We start from the raw sequence: 21,630 nt of genomic DNA, 5'->3' as shown, positions 1-21,630 counted from the left end.
ACAGCACGCAATCCCAAAATACACATGTCCACAGAATTGCAGTATTTCAAAATATCTGTCTTGGCGAATATTAACGCAAACCTTATATGTTATGCCTTAAGTGAACGTTTGGTTAACTGTTGGGGAAAAACATCTGCTATGTAACATTATATTAGATACGTGCTCTACAGTAGGTCTCAATATACAGGCTGCTGTCTCATTAATGTTATTCAAACAATTGTGGTATCATGGAAACATTTTTAATATATATTTTTCCTATAGATATTTGGTTTTGATTTGGTGTGTGCCAAATTTGGTGGTATTACCATGGATTTTAAGGTATGGTTGCTAGGTGATTTTGTTTTGGATCCTTCAGAAAACTTTAACTAGATTTTTCTCAAAATATACTTTGCTGACTTCAAATAGGTGTAGCGTAGTCCTTTTTTGTCTGATTCCAACAAATCATACATCATACATGAAGGATTTTTTATAAGAATAAAAGTAAATAACAATTACTCATTTTTGAAAATGTGCTCATTGTGACTCATTTTGCCAGCACGGGTCACATACAACAGGTCTTGAAGTTATTTAAAATATCTAATGACTTTTGTATTTGCAGGGCAATCTTGAGAAGATGTGCCGCACACTTGAGGACCAACTTAGTGAAATTAAGTCGAAGAATGACGAGAACATTCGTCAGTTAAATGATCTCAGTACTCAAAGTGCAAGATTTCAAACTGAAAATGGTAACTCATGAATATTAACTTATAACTTTTAAATTAATATTATATCAAAAGAAATTAAATGATGTTTTATTAACAAAGTTCGGGAGGAGCAGGTTCAGATAATTAACCAAATTATGCACAGCTGGAGATTAATCAGTAATCAACTCAATGACAGAGTATAAATTCACAGCAGACCTATCTCTGTTCATTGAAAGTTTGTCAGCATCCCTCCTCCACCCCATCTCCTCACTTCCAGTTCCATCTACACTTACCAACTGGGGGGAGTACTCTGGGTTCGGGCCTAACTCCGAGCTCGGAGCCCTCTCCCCGGACAGCACGCCAAATACGCATACACTTATTGTACTAATTATATGTAATAATAATTAACAATAATTATCAAAAATACTTATTAAAAAATAATAGTGTATTAAGATTGTTCAGCTGTAAATTTCTGACTGTAACAATGATGCAATCTTACATCTATTTGTTTTTAAATAAACTGAGAGATACATAGAAAAGTCTGACACAGTGAATCTAAATCTATACAGGTGAGTTTGGCCGTCAGCTGGAGGAGAAGGAGGCTCTGGTTTCTCAGCTCACCAGAGGCAAACAAGCTTCCACTCAGCAAATTGAGGAGCTTAAGAGGCATATTGAAGAGGAGGTTAAGGTAATACAGCATAATCAATTCATGCACATACTTGTCAGTTACTTTACTGAAGAGACAATAATACAATAATATTATGCGACTTTGTCCCTTAGGCTAAGAACGCACTGGCCCATGCTGTGCAATCAGCCCGTCATGACTGCGACCTGCTCCGTGAGCAGTTTGAGGAAGAGCAGGAGGCAAAGGCTGAGCTGCAGCGGGGAATGTCAAAGGCCAACAGTGAGGTTGCTCAGTGGAGAACCAAATATGAAACTGATGCCATCCAGCGCACTGAGGAGCTTGAAGAGTCCAAGTATGTATATTATTGTATAATATTCCTAACTCTCACAGCTATTTTATAGATAAGAATTCAAAATAATGTCTATTACTTAACAGGAAGAAGCTGGCTCAGCGTCTGCAAGAGGCAGAGGAACAAGTTGAGGCCGTAAACTCCAAATGTGCATCTCTGGAGAAGACCAAACAGAGACTCCAGGGTGAGGTGGAGGACCTCATGATCGATGTGGAGAGAGCCAATGGTTTGGCTGCCAACCTTGACAAGAAGCAGAAGAACTTCGACAAGGTAAACAGTTTTAGTCATATTATATTCTCTTTGTAAAGTATTGCTGGAATTGGCTTTGTTCAACAGTTTTTAAACAAACTCTATCCTAAAATATCTCCACCCAAGGTCCTGGCAGAATGGAAGCAGAAATATGAGGAAGGTCAGGCAGAGCTGGAAGGTGCCCAGAAAGAGGCTCGTTCACTCAGCACTGAACTGTTCAAGATGAAGAACTCCTATGAGGAGAGCCTGGATCAGCTGGAGACCCTCAAGAGAGAGAACAAGAATCTGCAGCGTAAGAATGAAACCGTTAAATTAGAAAAAAAAACGTAAAGGGATTGTTCACCCAAAATGAAAATTCTTTTACTAACTACTGACCCTCATGTCGTTCCAAACTCGTGAGACTTTTGTTCATCTTTGGAACACAAATTAAGATCTTTTTGATGAAATCTGAGAGCTCAATTCATATGGATTAGTTTTATGATCTCTTTATAACATTTTTGTAAGTGTCAAAGAATCAATGTAGCTGTCTATGGAGGGACAGAAAGCTTTCAAATTTCATCAAAAAGATCTTCATTTGTGTTCCAAAGATGAACGAAAGTCTTACGGGTTTGTAATGACATGAGGGTGAGTAATTAATTAATGATAACATTTTCATTTTTGGGTGAACTATCCCTTTAAATGTTCTAATTCTCAGTGAACATTAAAAAGTAAGCACGTGTGCATTATGATACATATTATATGTTTTTCTCTCTATAGAGGAAATTTCAGATCTGACAGAGCAGTTAGGTGAGACTGGTAAGAGCATCCATGAGCTGGAAAAGGCCAAGAAGACAGTGGAGACTGAGAAGTCAGAGATTCAGACCGCCCTGGAAGAGGCTGAAGTGAGTATCTGGAGATCAATATGGAATTCTTGCTAGAACCATCATACAGTGTTGTTGTATTCATCAATACACTGTGTGTATTTTCATTCTTATATTTAAATGTTGTTTTATTTTTCATAGGGTACACTGGAGCATGAGGAGTCCAAGATTCTTCGTGTCCAGCTTGAGCTAAACCAGATCAAGGGAGAGGTTGACAGGAAGCTTGCAGAGAAGGATGAGGAGATGGAGCAGATCAAGAGGAACAGCCAGAGAGTCATTGAATCCATGCAGGGCACTCTGGACTCTGAAGTCAGGAGCAGGAATGATGCCCTGAGAATCAAGAAAAAGATGGAGGGAGACCTTAATGAGATGGAGATTCAGCTGAGCCACTCCAATCGCCAGGCTGCTGAGGCCCAGAAGCAGCTCAGGAACGTTCAGGGACAACTCAAGGTATGCATAGGAATTCTTCTTTTTGACTTCAGGATGCATTCATATTTTTTTTAAATAATCTAACATATGGTAAGTACAGCCTAGCAGAAATCACATCGAAAGCTCATTCTAAAGCTATTGTTATGTTCAGGATGCCCAGCTGCACCTTGATGATGCCCAGAGAGGACAGGAAGACATGAAGGAGCAGGTGGCCATGGTGGAGCGCAGAAACACTCTGATGCAGTCTGAGATTGAGGAGCTGAGAGCTGCTCTGGAGCAGACAGAGAGAGGCCGCAAAGTGGCTGAACAAGAGCTGGTGGATATCAGTGAGCGTGTTGGGCTGCTGCACTCTCAGGTAAGGGCATATTGTTTCCCTGAAATTAAGGGAATTGAGAGCATCTTTCAAAATGTTCAAACTGTTGCTTTCCCTTTTGTAGAACACAAGTCTCCTAAACACCAAGAAGAAGCTTGAGGCTGACCTTGTTCATGTCCAGAGTGAAGTTGATGACACTGTACAGGAAGCCAGAAATGCAGAGGAGAAGGCCAAGAAGGCCATCACTGATGTGAGCAACAGTAGCTGCCAAATGTTTCATAAGACGCTTACGTACATTTTACGTCAAAAATGACTAATGACTTTCTGTATTAATGCAAAAGGCTGCAATGATGGCAGAAGAGCTGAAGAAGGAGCAGGACACCAGTTCTCACCTTGAGAGGATGAAGAAGAATCTGGAGGTCACAGTGAAGGACCTGCAGCACCGTCTGGATGAGGCTGAGAATCTGGCCATGAAAGGAGGAAAGAAACAACTCCAGAAGTTGGAGTCCAGAGTAAGCCTCTTTATAGTTAAGATATGGGCAAAGTGAAGTATGTTATATTTTTATTTATTTGAATAAAAATAATATGTTCTTTAGGTCCGTGAGCTTGAGGCTGAAGTTGAAGCTGAGCAGAGACGTGGAGCTGATGCTGTTAAAGGTGTCCGCAAATATGAGAGGAGAGTGAAAGAGCTCACTTATCAGGTATGACCATATTCCTCACAAGTTTGTTCAGACAAAAGAGTCTGTATAACAGTGTATGTACTGACAATGCCTATTTTTAGTAAAGGATCAATGCTTAATTTTGTAAATGTGTATTTTTTGAAGACTGATGAGGACAAGAAGAACATCACCAGACTCCAGGATTTGGTTGACAAACTGCAGCTGAAGGTCAAAGTCTACAAGAGGCAGTCTGAAGAGGCGGTATGTAAAATCGAATAGAACATTTTGACACTGTAATTATTTATATTGGAATGCTAATTTGATGAAACGTGATACATGAACCATATAAAAAAAAACTTTAGGAGGAGCAAGGCAATGCTCACCTGTCCAAGTTGAGGAAGGTGCAGCATGAGCTTGAGGAGGCTGAGGAGCGTGCTGACATTTCTGAGTCTCAGGTCAACAAGCTCAGAGTAAAGAGCCGTGATTCTGGAAAGGTTAGACTAAATAGATGAGTTTTTTTTTGCATTATTTATTCAACTTGTTTATCCAAATACATGAACTACCTGGAACTATAATAATTGCATTTTGCTGATGTTACATATCCTGTCTGACATTTGCACATCTGTATTCTCTTCATTATGTAAAGTGAAGAACATTTTTGTTAATAAGACTAATGTTTAACTCTTCCTTCTTTCCCAGGTCAAAGAAGAATGAATCTTTAACACTTGAAAGGAGCATTTACTGAAGTCATATAATATGAATGTTTAATGTAAAAGTACCTTTCTTAATAAACCTGTTTATTTCAGCAAATAATTAGCCTTTGTGTGATTTTTCAACAAGATACACTATTACAACACTAATATCTGATCTGTATGATTACATTAAACCTTATTATTCACATCACAAGTGTGCTGAGTATCAGGAGTGTCTTGAATCCAAATTTGAACTTTTAAAGGTTCCATAAAAGTTCAAAAGGTTTTATAAAATTGATTTCTCATGTTTACTGAATGCATTCGCTCAAACATTTCTGCTATAAAGTTTCCACCCTGGACTGATGTCATTGACTATTGCAATATTCTGTGAACTAGCCTTCCAGTTAGCACAATTAAGCCTCTACAGATGATCCAGAGATCTAAAAAGTAAATATAATACCTGGAAAAAGTCACATTTATAATTTTCATTAAATTATATTATATTATATTATAATATAAATTTTATATATATATATTTATTATAATTATTATATTTAATATAATGTAATGTAATATAATTTAATTAATTTATAATATAATGCATGCATTTATAATATAATACCCTATAATGAACAAGCAACAAGGTGTTTTTCTGAAATACAAAAATATGAGTGACTGACACGTGTGGAGTACTATGATGTATCACACAACGCTCCCACACTAAGCACTGAATGAGCCAGAGATGGCTCAGTCACATTCAGTATTTAATATCTCGCAAATGTTTGCGGTGATGCCCAGCTCCAAATGTCCTAAATAGAAACACCCCTGAACAGTGCCCAAGAGGTAACTATTCCTGGAGTGAGCTCGAAGCCCTGATAAATATTGTAAATTGTTGCGTCTTTGTAACACATTACAATTGCGTTTACCACTCAGTAAGATAGTGGTAAAACGAAATGGGTCCCCCCTTATAATTGGCAGCACAAGAGACGAAGAGCGGACTGCTCTTTTGTAACAAACTCATCCTCTGCACGTAAATGCGGGCACAGATAGTTTAACCGCTCTTCTTCTGATGTAGAAAAAGGTGTGCTTCTGATGTCTCATTGACTTTAGGAACAAACTCCGGATTAGTTTTCAGTGTAACTTTCGATCCACCCACTGAAACCCGCATACATTGAGAATCTACAGACAAAGCGTGTAATTCACTCACCCGCTTTGATGTAGTGAGAGCAAGCAGTAAAGCTGTCTTGAAAGAAAGACACTGTAAATCAATACTCTTTAATGGTTCAATAGGGGGCTGGAAGAACACATCCAGAATCACAGATAAATCCCAGGATGGGATAAGAGACTTAGTGACCAGAAGTAACCGTCTCACCCCCTCATAAATTGTCATACTGTATTAAAGGGTGCTGGCTTATTGTTTCTGAATCCAGCCCCACGTGACAAACTGAGATTAACTTTTACTGTTGAAAAGGCTCTATCTTTTTCTAATAGTTCCTGCAGAAAGCAGAGAACATCTGATACAGAGCATATGTGAGAACGAATGAAAGGATTCGTCTCTCTGCGCACCATCGTTCAAAAACGTCTCGGGTTACGACTGTAACTCTTGTTCCCTGAGACACTTTGGGGAACGCCTCAGCGTGACTGATGACTGAAGTTCAGTATAATCACTGCAATCGTATTGGCCGGCGACAGCCATGACGTCACTACTAGTGTGACCAGGAAGTTTAAAAGGGTGCTTAGAGAACATGTCATCCATTTCTTCGTCTGAAGGGACTGTGCAGGCAGCCTGGAGGCATGGCGACGAGACGTACTGTGTTTTCAGATCATCCACACTTCTTCATTAGTGTAGAGAGAGCATGCGTGCATGGTTGCCAGATACTTTTGAAAAGACCGGGTACAAAACGTGTTCTTTTAACAGAAAAGCTCTGACTGGGGGTTTAAATGATTGAAATCTGGCAACCGTAAGCATGAAGCTTGTAAAAACAGTCAATATGTTGTCGTCTCCTTTATATGACAAAAACAAGTAGTTTTGGTCAAGTTTTTTTTTTTTTTAAACACATTTCAGTCTTTTTGTTTGTTTGTTTCAGTCTTTTTGAAACCGTTTCCTGTCTTTTTTCGTCATCGATATTGCATGTGTTGATATAGGAACAATTATCGTTTAATTACATGGGTGTCGTCTCTCATCGTCTTGTCTTCAACGAACATTTTCCGTCATAGTTTTCGTTAACAGAATTAACACTGCAGCTTAGGAATGAAAAAGTACATGCAGCACCTTGGGAAGAAAAACACTGTGGCAAGAATTCTACAGGGTCCATTATATCAGGGTCAAAAGCACCCACTGCTGTAACAAGACTTTGAATGTCCATAAAAGTAAGCTGTCAAACAACATGGCCATTTTCAGTTCTTTGATCAATAACCCTCTTATTTGCACTTTCAGTCTGTCTTGTTTGTACTGGTGCTATTTGGAACTTTACACAAGACCTGATTATGACCCAATTTGTACCCATAAATCCTTATGCACTCGTTACATCATAAGAAGAATGGCATCTACGCTAATATTAGTCTCTCTGTTTATCCCGAGGTTAACTAGGTCCCAACTAGTCTCTCCCCTGTGAAGGCCCCCTTCTCCTTCCCTTTACCTCTGTACAGATTAAAACATTGTCAAAATAGTTCCGGTTCACATGGCTACGCGGAAATGATAAATAATTCTGTATTAAATTTTTTTAAGGCCAGACAAGTAATTTGCTGAGGTCAATTTGTAAAGAAAGACTACACGCCTGTGCACTTATTCAAACGCGCATACCTATAGACTAAACACGTAATATGCATGTGCACGCCGTCAGCATTTTCACAGATTTGCGTTTCTAAAGATTGCGCAGAGATAAAAAATAAAATAAATTTCAAGGCTTGCACCTAGGAACCTATTTTAAGGTTTGCGTTCTCGAGCCACCAGGCACTGTTGTTGTGCGAATGAGCGGGCCGGAGCGCGTTAAGGGTTTTCTGTTAGAACAGTGTCGTGTAAGCGGCCCTTAAGTTAGTAACAAATGGTCTTTGCAATGGAAGTGAATCAATCAAAACTAACTTTAGCTGGACAATAACTTTATTCTAGAGCTGCTGTAAAGCTAAAACAATCTCTGTTACTTTAATTTCCTTTTATCACTGTAAAGCTGCTTTGAAACAGTCTATATTGTTAAAAGCGCTATATAAATGAAGGTGACTTGACTAGTAGAGAATATAAAATCTGTCTTGTAAAATAACAACATAATAGGCCTCGACCCTAATACATCCTTCAGGGTCATGTTGATAGTGCTCCCCTTTTTAGGGTCATTAATTAGAGTACTTTGCTACCCATAGCTCATATGTTATCACCTTTCACCACCCAGGCTCAGGTAGAAACAGATTAGTTACTCCCTCCCACTTGGGATGGTTGAGTATGCTCCCTTAGAGCCAAAGCACTGCCCGGGCTGGCGCCCGTGACATTCGAAGCTGTAGGCCTTACAGTAGGCCTCCTTGATACTCCGGTAGCGTAAGATTGTACTTTCCTTGCTTTAAAGAATCAAAAGCACTTCTGCTGAGTACACTGCCTGTTGGCAATGTTAAATGAGTATAACCAGGCCCACAGAAATGTCTGTGAGAGCACCTAGGCTTCTGAAAGCTGGCTCTGCTAACATCCTCACTATCAAGTAGTTAGGCCTTAACAGGCCTCCTTGAAGACGGCTCACCAACGAGTTGGATGCTTAGCATTGCAAAGGCATTAAGTATCATGTTGCAGGCCCCATGGGGCCTCCCTGATTTTAGCCCAGAACCTGGTCAGTAATTATCAGGTTGAGCATAGTGTTCCAGAATCTATCTGAGGATCACTCTGTTTGAATACTTAACTCCCTAAGTCTGGTCGAAAGGTTGAAGGACTCTCACGAGGCCTCCCTGTTAGATCAGCCCAAGAGCTGGAGGCGCCCCCTTATTAGGGTCCCCAGAGTGCCCAGCCTCCACAGGGATTTGAGGCACTGTGTAGATCCAGGATCGAGTAGAGTTACTCCCCTCGTTTGCAAGGGTTATAAAGCGCTGAGTGCTATTCTCCAGGATGCCCGTCTCTATGATCCGGTTTGTGAGTGAACTACTGCCATTAATTGGTCAGTAAATTTGACCGGGTCAGCCTGTAGGGCTGACTTTATGTTCCCCTCAGAAAGTGACTGGACGGGAATTCTTTCGGACCCCCTGGCCATATTCCCTTAAAGGAACCCCTTCCATAGAAGCTGTTGGTTCCAAGCCTTTGAGTGGCTTTGGTAGGCCTTTCGTTGTTCGGAGGCCACTTTGAGGCTTATAGCTTGGGCAGTGACTGTAGGGAATAATGTATGTGACCCGAAGGGGGAGTGTTTCTTGGCTTTAACAGTGCTTGCTCATTTAGCCTGGTTTCCAGAAATGAATTATGGACTTCTTTAACATGTCAATATATCCATCTGCTTTTCTGGGGTACCCTGACAACTAGGTCACAAGGGTCATTGGAACCAGTAGTTTGAGTGACCATTTCGTAGTTAAAGCCTTACTTTCCAGTTAGACTAAATTGTAGCTCTCCTTGAGAGAAAGAACATATTATCTTGATGTTTGGAGAGGACTCTCCTGTTTATAGTTAGAGCCTGGCCAAATCCAACCTTGGAAAAGCTGTGTGTCGGTGTGTGTTAGTCTTCTTGGTTACAGGTTAAGGAACAACTGCATTATTGGAGATTGGCTGAGTTGTTGTTCTGGACATGCTGGCGCCCAGCAACCCAAATCTGCGAACTGGAAGGTCATAACGTGCCTAAATTCAGGGTCCGAGTGTCAGCTGCATAATCGATGGAGATCAGTCTATCTGTTTATGTGTGGAAAATTACTATGTTTATCTATTTCTTAGCCAATGAGAATAATTCAACTTGAAGCAATGACGTAGCTTAGACCTTGGTGAAGGGTATAATTGCTGTTATCTTTGTAACTGTAAGCGGGGTGGCCTACTGCTGATGAAACGGCAAACTATCTTCAGTAAAACTTTTCTTCAATTTTTATAATTCTGACTCCGGGTCTTCATCCATCATATCTGGTTCTGGGTCTTTAACTGTAAATCCCCCTAAATTGGGATTGTATATCATTCACCATAGCGTCATCGACGCAGTACGAGTTCCCTTTCGAAAGGGAACGTCTAGGTTACGACTGTAACCTCTGTTTCCTGAGAACATTGAATGAGACACTGTGTCGTTTGCCATGCCTCGGGATGCCTGCTGAACAGTCGCTTCAGACGATAAGTGGATGACATGTTCTCTAAGCGCCCTATTATACTTCCGGGTCGCACTAGTAGTGACGTCATAGGCTGTCGCCCATCAATATCGATTGCCGTGATTGGATAGCTTTTCAGACAACGGTTCACGTGGAGGGCGTTCCCCCCATTTTCTCAGGGAACAGAGGTTACAGTCATAAGATGTTCTCTTCTGTCCTTGATTTCTTTTCTGGATTATTTAAAGGAGGGGGGTCCCTGACAAAAACCAGCATAAAAAAAAACAAAAAACAAATTTTCTTACCTTTCCCAGCCTTTTTGAAAAATCCCTCCTGGCTGGCTCGCCAAAGTTGGAAAAGTACAAAAGTACCTCTTTACCACCTCTAATGAAAATGAAACTGCTCCTGTTGTAACAGCTGTGATCTGTATGTTAATAAAGTTGAGACACCCCATTGTTTGAGATGATTCTCAGGGTCCCTTCACCTGCTCCCATTCTACAATTGATGACCATTTGCTCAAGATGTGATCCACTTAAATTGTGAAGAAACAACAAAACTGCTGACTTTGTTCTTGTCTATGATAATTAAGCCATTTTGGGGAATAAGCATGATCAACCATCTATCTTGGAGTAGAATCTGAGTCAATTTCTTACATCCTCCTCTTCATCATTGTCTAGATGAGGGTATAAATCCTCATCTTCATCATCATCTTCCTCCACTATACGTGTGAGGGCATCACCAAAGAATCAGCAAAAAATATTTAGCTTAAATCCATAAGCCACACGAGCACATGCGTGGTGTGTGGGTGGGGCGAGCATCTCTCTGCCGAACAGTGGCCATAACTCTCCACGGCACTCTCCCACCCCCTCAGATCACCATGAATGTTAAAGGGATTTTAATGATAAAATATGCTATTTAAAAATCACGTTTACCAATTGCATATTCTTCCTAGAGTGAATATTAAGCTAAAATAGCAATATTTTTATTAAGGACAGTCTGTTAAGCAAAGTCGAATTTTGATTGGCCCGCTTACGCCACTACCAGTCACTCAGCCCGCCAAAAGCAAGGACTCGCCGACGCCGTCACCGTATAGTGTACCAGAGGACCTCGGTAAAGACAAGCCAGCCCAGGTTTGTCTCAAGCAGTTTCCAAAGAAACAACAACATAAAAATGACTAAGCATTTGCGCAAAATTGGTACAATGATAGGGAATGGCAAGAATATTCAGAGCAAGCAGATTAGGTATTTTGTTTTCCCTGTCCGAAATTTGGCAGGAGTGACTCTGTGTTTACAAGCACTGGTTTTAGCAATTGGAAGCATGCAACAGATTATGCGAAAGGATTTTACAGACATGCTAACTGTAAAGAGCATCTGGCATGCATGGCTATTTGGAAAGAGCAGCAATTGCGATGTTCCACAGGAAAATAGATTTCAACCCTAGTTAATTCAGATCAGCTTTCTCGAAACCGCCTTTATGTGTAAGCAATAATATACATTATTGAATTCCTGGTATCAAACGAACTCCCATTGAGGGGTACTATTGATTCAGTTGATGACAGAGGTCACGCGGGCAGTGGACTGTTCCTGTCTCTATTTGATTACACGCTGAGAAAAAAAAAAAGCTAGCGCAGGCCTTCAGTACAATTCCCAAAAATGCTATGTACATATCACACGATGTTCAAAATGATTTAATTGAACTGATGAGTACAATCGTGACAGAGCACATTGTTAAAGATGTTGGGGAGTCATGGTTTACAATTAAAGTTGATGGAACCAAGGACCCGACGGGCAATGAGAATATCGCTATTGTTCTTAGATATGTTGACCAGAACTGCACAGTGAAAGAGAGGCTGTTGTCAGTATTGACCACAGACAAGTGCAATGCCCTGTCACTCACCAACATCATGCTCGAAGAGCTGTCAAATGTTGGTCTCGAAACAAATAAAATACTAAGTCAGTGTTATGACGGGGCCAGCGTTATGTCTGGAAGAGGAGGAGGCATGCAGAAACATTCAAAACAAATTAAACAGAGAAGTTTGCTACATTCATTGTTGATCATCAATTACATTTGGTTATAGTGCATGCAGTTTCATCCAAGAGCGCTGTTGGAGATTTTTTTGCCATTTGCAGTGCATTTTACAAATTTCTGAGAAAGCCAACTGTAGATGCACAGTAAAAGGGAGAGAAGCTTAAAAGGCTGCTGGATCAACGATGGACTGGACACCTTGAGACGGTGTCCGTGGTGCTGAAATCGCACGACACGCTTGTGGATTTTCTGAATGAAATCACAACCACAAGAAAAGGTGCTGACATAAAAATGTAAACTGTTGGACTTCACAAGGCCATCACAGAACCAAATTTCTAATTTCTTGCCTGTGTGATGTACAAAGTTTTGGGCCTGATGGATCCACCGAATAGGATGCAGCAAGCTGAACAAACGGATCTATTGACGGCAATTCGGCTCATTGGCAGTGCATCTTGCATTGAAAGTCTACGATCAGATGCAGAGTTTGTGAAACTGTGGGCTGAAAGTATAGGTGCAGATGATGCGGTTCCTGCTCCTCCGAAATGGCAGCGACAGCCCAGTAAGACTCTGCAAGACTACACTGTGGATGAAAGTGTTGGTCAGCGTGAAGTGAACATTGAACAGGAGTGCAAGCGGCCGTTTTTGTAGCATTATTGACTCCGTTTTGGGAGAAATGTCCGTGCGTTTCAGCGAATGTAATAGCAACCTACATGGCAGCTTTGGATGCACTGGACCCTGGTAGTGAGAACTTTTGAATGCGGGGAAAGTGCAACTACTACTGGATTTAACGAACACCAAAATGGTGGAGTCTCAGTTCACCGTTGCACGTAAGTGTTGGCAAACACTGTGCACAGGCCAGAATGAGAAAGTGACGTTGTTCAAAGTTCTTTCAAATTACTCCAGCGTTTTCCAAGCCATGCCAGTGGTGCTGACTGCCTTAAAACACGCACTAAAATTTGGGGCCTCGACTGCTATGTGCGAGAACTCTCTCAATGCTGAAGAATGTATTTTCTGAGCACAGATGCAGCATGTTGCATAGACGAAAAGCACATCTGATCCAGCTGGCATTTGAAAATGACCTAAGTAGAAAATTCAGAAACGAATGGAAAGAGTTACTGCTGAAGAGGTTTCAATCATCGAAGAGAAGATTGCATCTACTGAGGCTAAAGGTACAATTAAATATTTTGCTTGTGATTTAAAATGTTTGATAATTAGTTGCAGTTTTCAGCATTATATTGTCTTGGTAGGGGTTCAGGTTGTTTTAATCATAATATTCCGTTAAACGGGTCGCAATGAGCTGAGCATGTGGGTTAAGCAGGCATACATTGATTTTGGTGGTGTTGTCGTGCCGTGGTAACGTGATTGTGTAGGCCTTATACACTGCATATCTGGTGATCGCCCCCTCTCAGTATTTCAGACGCCCCCTCATCAGCGCTTAGCTGGTGCCAGATCTGCATGCATGCCTTACTTTTCTTTTTTTTTCTTTTTTTTTATACAGTGATATAATCACTGTCTGTCTGCCTGTTCATGTTATTATCCTAATTGTATATTTGTTACTGTCAATATTAGGGATGGGGCCGATCCGATCCAGTATCGTTATCAGACCGATACCAGCTTAATTCACGTATCGGATTTTCACGATCCAACCTGCTGAGATATCCGATATCCATGAGTCATGTCTGCGCTTTAACTTTGTCTGCTGAAATGACTCCAAAAGTGATTTCTGCCGGCTAGTCTGCTAGCTGACTGCAAACTGCAGAATGGATTGCCTGAACGGAGGCGCGGCTCAATGAGACACAGAGTTATGAGACACGCCCCCGCTCAGGAAATCCATTCCGCAGTTTGCGGCTAGCCAACAAAGTCCGCTGTGTTGAAATAGTTCACACTGGAAACACTGCAGAGCAAGACAGCAAAATGCAATGTTTGCAAAGCCGTAATTCAGAGCTCTTTGAAGCTCCCTCGCGTCGTACAACACAACGAACACAATCAAACATTTAAAAAAGCACCACGTTACTGTGCGTTCACACCAAACGCGAATAGCGCGTCAAATTCGCATCTACCGCGTGACCGCGTCTAGTTGGACGTGTAGGTACACGATCCGTTTCACGCATGCGTAGTAGACGCAGTAGAAAACGCACATACGCAAATGATAAAGCGCATTTTTACTCTTAAATAAAGATACTCAAAAGTGTACTTCACTACTGTCCACCGCTGGTCTCATGTCACTTCTGTGTGCACACATGCTTCTTTCAAGTCATTTCCATTGTCAGTTTGAAATACGTTCTAGACGTTTCCCCACTTGTTTGTAGTTCTTTCTTCATGTAAGTGCAGATAGTCTAGGCAGAAATGCATATTATGTTCCTTATTGTCTTCTATAAACAACATTGAAGGGATTATTTTCCTCATTTAGATTATATAGATATTAGCCTATATAGACCCATACTAATACAAAATTACTCAACTTAAAAGTTAACTAATATTAGCAGCTTTTAATAAAACAAAAACGACACAAACCGTCTTTGACAATACTACTGACCTCAGACCAAAACACGGCAAGTTAAGTAAGTTAAGCCTAATACCATACAGCAATGAATCGCAAAGGAGAGTATGGAGGAAACTGATCATTATGTTCATGTAACAACTCACAACTCCTTTATTATTTTGGATTGGCAACCACGTAAACACATCGTAATGCATAGCGTAAGCTACATTTAAAAGCATCAAAATAGACCCGCTGTGAAATGTTAAACACAATACAACTAACGTTACACAAATTTGCCGCAAGTTATGCCGCCTGACCTTCAAATGTTTCATCGCATGCGTGGTACCGATAGTGTAGGAAAACCGTGACGTTTTCTACTACGTAATTACGCGCATGCGTGAAACGGATCGTGCAGGTGGAACGGATCGTGTACCGCTTGAATATTTTGAATCCATTCGCGCGTCCAGAGCGAAATTGACGCGCGTAAAAAGCAAAAGTTTGAAGCGAAATTGACGCGCGTTTGAGGCGAAATCCGCTTGTCTATTTGCATGATGGGTGATGTTGATCGAGCATTTATCTCGAGTTACCGCTTCTGAGCGAGGATCACCCTTCAGATAGTGTGTGTGTAAGATGTTTACACTTGCACTTATTTCAAGACTCAAGTATTTGACATTTTGGGAATGTAATAAATATTGACATGACAATCAATTTGAAACCATTACAGTTGCATATTTGTTTTCAGAATGGTATTTTTCCTTTTAACAGGATTTTCTGTTTTTCTGACTTCCTTTTTTGACCTTATACTTACCTCAAGTTGCCTTTTGGGACATACATGCATACATACGTACATATCATACTTGCCTGTTGAGAGATGTTTATTTCAGCATCATATAAAATAAACAATAATGATAATAATAATATTAAAGCAAACACAGCTCTGGTATCGGAATAGTATCGGTATCGGATCGGAAGGGGAAAAATGTGGATCGGTGCATCCCTAGTCAATATTATGTAAAGCTCTGGGCCCCTTGTACTCATTCCCAACTTTCACCCTACAAGCAATGCCTCTGGCTGTGATGCTGGAAATGTAAGATTGAATAGATTAATTCAGTGTTTTTAATCAAATATAAGTGAGTCTTTAAAACCTTGAAATGAGCAATGATTAAAAAAAAATCCTTTAGTTCCTTTTGTTCATACACGACAATAACTTTGGCATTTGAGGTTAGACGTTCTTTACTGTTGTGATGACTAATTGCTACAATACTTTGTCATTTGTTCCATGTTAACTTAAAATTTATGTTAAAGTATAAACTTTGAATAAGTCCAAATCGTTGTATCACTTCTAATTAAGTTTAAAGATGTCTAACATTAAAATATGGAAACATTGCAATAAACACAAATAAAAATGGAAACACAGCAGTGTTCACGACAAAGCAAATGGAAAAATCACTGAATCTTTCCCCTCATCAAGTAATATAGTCTACCCATCCCAATCATAAAAAGCATTAGGTATAAATAGACACTAGACTCATACACTGGGAGTGAACTATTATGGTATTTTTTTCTGAGACAGCTTGGATGGCAATCTTCCATGCAGTCAATCACTTATATGGCCATTTCTGTTATACGTGCTTGTCTTTGTGAAAAATAGATATCAAATGTGTCTTTATATGTTTGTTTTAATATTATTCCAATTTAATCTGCAACTGAAAATAATTCCCCACAAATTAAAATCAAAAAAAAATTTCTTGTCAGTCAATTAAAAATGAAATATTTATGAAGTATAAATGTAAAAAGATATTTAAAAATATGTAAATAAAAAACACATAATATGATTATGACTATGACTATCATGTAATTTATTCAAAATACGGACACATTATCAAACTATTGCATTGTCAAATGTATGTGATACCTATAACTGATGTGTAAAATGATGTTATATCTGTTGATGACTGAGAATAGGTGTAGCTTCTTACCATAAATTAGGACTCTAAAGCTTATCCATTTATAGCCTCTGCTTAGTGTGCAAATTGACCTCAATATAAGTTTTGAGGAGAGCACAGCCAGTCTCATAGGAGCCTAGAGGAGTTCCTGCTTGTGGTAAGAAGCTGAAATACTTTGCATTTGATGTTGTTATTAGTATGAGATTATACTAAGTGAATTGATATGACAGAAGAAGTCTTTAAAAAGATATTATTACCATATATGCCTAAATGTATTATTTTTTTCAACTGAATTCCTTTATAGGGTGTTAAAATTTCATCTGGTCTTCAAGAGGAGGAAGGTAGGTGGTAGCAACACACTGCATTACTGCATTAAAAAGACATGGTTAAATATTAGCATGTTTTCAGATGCATGTAGACTCTAGTTTCATTTGTTAATGCAGTTTTTTATGTATTATAATGTATCAACAAAATGCATATTGTGACAGATGATTTAATTAGAGACGCCATAAATTAAGGACTATTGTGTTCACACTTTTTACATTTGAATAGGCCTTTTCACTTTAATATTCTATAAAGACCTTAACTACATGAGACCCTCTATGAATACTGTTTGTGGACAGTGTGTTTGATTATCAATACTTATTTTATTGATTCAAAAAGCATGTCAATGTTTCTTATCCAAATTTTAGTAAGCCGCCACCATGAGTACGGACGCTGAGATGGCCGTTTATGGCAAGGCTGCCATTTACCTTCGTAAGCCTGAGAAAGAGAGAATTGAGGCTCAGAACAAACCGTTTGATGCCAAGACTGCCTGCTATGTGGCTGATGCCAAAGAATTGTACCTCAAGGGAACAGTCAAGAGCAAAGAGGGTGGCAAAGCCACAGTTATTTTGCTTGACACTAAGGAGGCGAGTTTTAATTTCTACTTAATGTAGATGCTCATTAAATTACTTATTACATTGTTTTCTTTTATATCTAATATCTAATTTATCAAATTTAAAGGAGAGAACAGTAAAGGAGGATGACGTCTACCCAATGAATCCTCCCAAGTATGACAAGATTGAGGACATGGCCATGATGACCCATCTCAATGAAGCCTCTGTGCTGTATAACCTCAAAGAGCGTTATGCTGCATGGATGATCTACGTAAGTTCTGAAACAACATAAAAAAAGCATTTAAGTTAATTTTGTCTGTGTTGTTGCAATCTGACCATGTCTCTGCTCATTTCAGACCTACTCCGGACTCTTCTGCGCAACTGTGAACCCCTACAAGTGGCTCCCAGTGTATGATGCAGAAGTGGTGTCTGCCTACAGAGGCAAAAAGCGTATGGAGGCCCCACCCCACATCTTCTCTGTCTCTGACAACGCATATCAGTTCATGCTGACTGGTAAGACATGGAATTTAATTCTATAGAATTCATTAAGGTGAATTTGATGATGTTAATATATGAAATATTTATCGGATATTTTACACATTACAATCAACAGATAGAGAAAACCAGTCTGTCCTGATTACGTAAGTATTTTCATTTAATCTCAGACCATGACAAAAATTAAAGTATAATGTAAATGGAAAATCTATATGGAGATATTTATAAAACAGAATTTAAGAATGAACTTCTGAATATACTTTGAAAAGTCTACATGTCTTTTAAACTTCTTTTTTCTATAATCTCTCATAAACCAGTGGAGAATCTGGTGCTGGAAAGACTGTGAACACCAAACGTGTCATCCAGTACTTTGCCACAGTTGCAGTGGCAGGTGGTGACAAGAAGAAAGAAGCTACTCCTGGCAAAATGCAGGTATGAGATATAAAACTACATTTTATTTTTAATGATGGTGATTTACACTCATCTCACATGATATGTGAATTTGTGAAGTGCCTATAAATAGTGTTTAGTCATGAAATAAGAAAATAAATGAAAATAACTGAAAACCCTTCAAACATCACAGGGCTCTCTTGAGGACCAGATCATTGCTGCCAACCCTCTGCTTGAGGCTTATGGTAATGCCAAGACTGTGAGAAATGACAACTCCTCTCGTTTTGTAAGTAAACCACTTTTTATTTACAATATAGTTAGTCAATTGTGTTGGATTTTTCTATACAGAATTTTATATAAAGAGATTATTTATGTATTGTGCTATTTTGTTTCAAACAGGGTAAATTTATCAGAATTCACTTCGGCACCACTGGAAAACTGGCTAGTGCTGACATTGAGACATGTAGGTGGACACGATTTCATTGATCCATCCTGAACATTTGTCTTGATCTGTCACTCTTCAGATGATTGTGACTCAAGTACATTCTCTCAACAGATCTGCTGGAGAAGTCTAGAGTGACATTCCAGCTTCCAGATGAGAGAGGCTACCACATCTTCTACCAGATGATGACCAACCATAAGCCTGAGCTGCTTGGTAGGTGCACACATTACATTCAGTGTTAAATGCCAGATAATATTGTAAGACACTGTTTCAAAAAATCTGTGTATTTTACAGAAATGACGCTAATCACCACCAACCCCTATGACTACCCTATGTGCAGTATGGGTCAGATCACAGTGGCCAGCATTGATGATAAAGAGGAGCTGGTTGCTACTGATGTGAGTCATTGCTATTTGAATATTGACATACTGTATGCTTATGGCAGAAAAGATCCTAGAACTCATCCTTCTCTGTAATTTTCAGACTGCTATTGACATTCTGGGCTTTACTAATGAGGAGAAAATGGGGATCTACAAGTTCACTGGAGCTGTGCTTCATCATGGCAACATGAAGTTCAAGCAGAAGCAGCGTGAGGAGCAGGCTGAGCCTGATGGCACAGAAGGTGAGACTAAATTGTACTAATATGTGTCATAACATGCAGTGCTTTGAATGGAGAGATCCTTATTTCTATTTTCACAAAGAAAAGGGTGGTTTCATTTAGTTTTCAAGGCAAGAAAAGGGATGGATTTTTGTGCAACTTTTTTAATTGCAGAGGCTGACAAAGTTGCCTATCTTCTGGGTTTGAACTCTGCTGATATGCTGAAGGCTTTGTGCTACCCCAGAGTCAAGGTCGGAAATGAGTTTGTGACCAAAGGCCAGACCGTGCCACAGGTATAATAACATTTCTAGCATGCCATGTGTTTAACCTCAAATTCTGGCTAATTACTGCAGAAGCAGAATAATATCCACTCTATTCTACTTACAGGTGTACAACTCTGTTAGCGCCTTGGCCAAATCTATCTATGAGAGGATGTTCTTGTGGATGGTCATTCGTATCAACCAGATGTTGGACACAAAACAACAAAGAAACTTCTTCATTGGTGTGCTGGATATTGCTGGCTTTGAGATCTTTGATGTAAGAATGATTCTTTTATCTCTTTTTTAATGGCACATTGAGTGATATTCAGAAGTCAGTAAATGGTTCTGTTTCTTCATCCAGTTCAACAGCATGGAGCAGCTGTGTATCAACTTCACCAATGAGAAACTGCAACAGTTTTTCAACCACCACATGTTTGTGCTGGAGCAAGAGGAGTACAAGAAGGAGGGCATTGTTTGGGAGTTCATTGACTTCGGCATGGACTTGGCTGCTTGCATTGAGCTCATTGAGAAGGTTTTTACTGGTTTATGAACTTATTCATTTCCAATTTCTATGCTTGAAATCTTAAAATTGTAATACTTCAACAACATTCTTTTATAAACAGCCCATGGGTATCTTCTCCATCCTTGAAGAGGAGTGCATGTTCCCCAAGGCTTCAGACACTTCTTTCAAGAACAAGTTATATGATCAGCATCTTGGCAAGAACAATGCTTTCCAGAAACCAAAGCCTGTCAAAGGCAAGGCTGAAGCCCACTTCTCCCTGGTTCACTACGCTGGAACTGTGGACTACAACATTTCTGGCTGGTTGGACAAGAACAAGGATCCACTGAATGAGTCTGCTGTGCAGCTGTACCAGAAGTCTTCTGTCAAACTACTGGCTACTCTCTACCCACCTGTTGTTGAGGGTAAAGAAAAAAATCTATTTAACCAAACTTTGATTTAGCTTTGCACTTTCTTTCTTGTTTTTGCATTTATACATGTTCTTTTGTATATTTATCTCAATAGAGATTGGTAAAAAAGGAGGCAAGAAGAAGGGTGGCTCCATGCAGACTGTGTCCTCCCAGTTCAGGGTATGTATAGAGATGACCTCACAGCAATATTTCTGTATTTGAAGAAAAAAAGAAACACAAAGCATGGCAACCCCTTTCTATTCTTCACAGGAGAACTTGGGCAAACTCATGACCAACTTGAGGAGCACTCACCCTCACTTTGTGCGTTGCCTGATTCCCAATGAGTCCAAGACTCCAGGTAAAGTATTAAAAAGTTTACAGATATTCTGCCACTCAATTTATATGATGAAATTAATTTACCAAGTTAATGGTGTAAACTTCGTTATAGGTCTCATGGAGAACTTCCTGGTTATCCACCAGCTGAGGTGTAACGGTGTATTGGAGGGTATCAGAATCTGCAGAAAGGGCTTCCCCAGCAGAATCCTCTATGGTGACTTCAAACAGAGGTATAAATGACACCATATGAAAATACAATTTCCTGTTGGAGACTCTTTATTAGAAGCATTTTGATAAATCTTCCCATCTTCCATAGATACAAGGTGCTGAATGCCAGTGTTATCCCAGAGGGACAGTTTATGGATAACAAGAAGGCCAGTGAGAAACTCCTGGGATCCATCGACGTTAATCATGACGAGTACAGATTTGGAACCACAAAGGTTCATATTTAGCTTTACAAATTTCAAAGATTCGGTGATCATGGTCATTTAGCTTATACAGGTTAAATCAGTATTTTTTGATTTACTGTTTTACATAAATTCAGGTGTTCTTCAAAGCTGGTCTTCTGGGTACTCTTGAGGAGATGCGTGATGAGAAATTGGCTGCTCTGGTCACAATGACTCAGGCTCTCTGTCGTGGCTACGTGATGAGGAGGGAATTTGTGAAGATGATGGAAAGGAGGTGAGTATTGTCATTAGTAAAGATGACATCAACAATAACTGTGGAAACAAATTATAATTGATATAATTATAATGATTATGGCATTTAA

The 21,630-nt window shown here is 39.6% G+C and overlaps 1 protein-coding gene across 4 annotated transcripts in view; it reads left to right on the top strand.

Annotated features, from left to right (window-relative positions):
- Positions 1-21,630, top strand: part of LOC311294052 (myosin heavy chain, fast skeletal muscle-like) — a 37,797-nt gene that overhangs the window by 8,011 nt on the left and 8,156 nt on the right. For 2 of the 4 annotated variants that reach the window (XM_084414701.1, XM_084414702.1), the window contains exons 28-41: positions 599-725; positions 1,253-1,371; positions 1,464-1,660; positions 1,744-1,927; positions 2,033-2,198; positions 2,663-2,787; positions 2,908-3,216; positions 3,347-3,550; positions 3,633-3,758; positions 3,850-4,020; positions 4,105-4,209; positions 4,333-4,428; positions 4,530-4,661; positions 4,867-4,980. In XM_084414701.1, the coding sequence (XP_084270827.1) occupies positions 599-725; positions 1,253-1,371; positions 1,464-1,660; positions 1,744-1,927; positions 2,033-2,198; positions 2,663-2,787; positions 2,908-3,216; positions 3,347-3,550; positions 3,633-3,758; positions 3,850-4,020; positions 4,105-4,209; positions 4,333-4,428; positions 4,530-4,661; positions 4,867-4,881 (2,076 nt within the window). In that variant the 3' untranslated portion in view covers positions 4,882-4,980. Of the gene's footprint in view, positions 1-598; positions 726-1,252; positions 1,372-1,463; positions 1,661-1,743; positions 1,928-2,032; positions 2,199-2,662; positions 2,788-2,907; positions 3,217-3,346; positions 3,551-3,632; positions 3,759-3,849; positions 4,021-4,104; positions 4,210-4,332; positions 4,429-4,529; positions 4,662-4,866; positions 4,981-16,681; positions 16,711-16,857; positions 16,895-17,245; positions 17,465-17,558; positions 17,703-17,787; positions 17,945-18,044; positions 18,073-18,243; positions 18,359-18,509; positions 18,603-18,715; positions 18,780-18,872; positions 18,972-19,052; positions 19,157-19,241; positions 19,381-19,530; positions 19,650-19,743; positions 19,894-19,977; positions 20,149-20,239; positions 20,541-20,640; positions 20,706-20,795; positions 20,884-20,973; positions 21,092-21,177; positions 21,302-21,405; positions 21,543-21,630 lie in introns of those variants that run through there. The other 2 variants (XM_084414700.1, XM_084414703.1) reach the window with 2 other exon arrangements.

Source organism: Rutilus rutilus, assembly GCF_951802725.1.
Source record: "Rutilus rutilus genome assembly, chromosome: 7".
Taxonomy (NCBI): domain Eukaryota; kingdom Metazoa; phylum Chordata; class Actinopteri; order Cypriniformes; family Leuciscidae; genus Rutilus; species Rutilus rutilus.
Note: the sequence above shows the minus strand (reverse complement) of the source record. Positions and strands in the feature narration are given on the sequence as shown.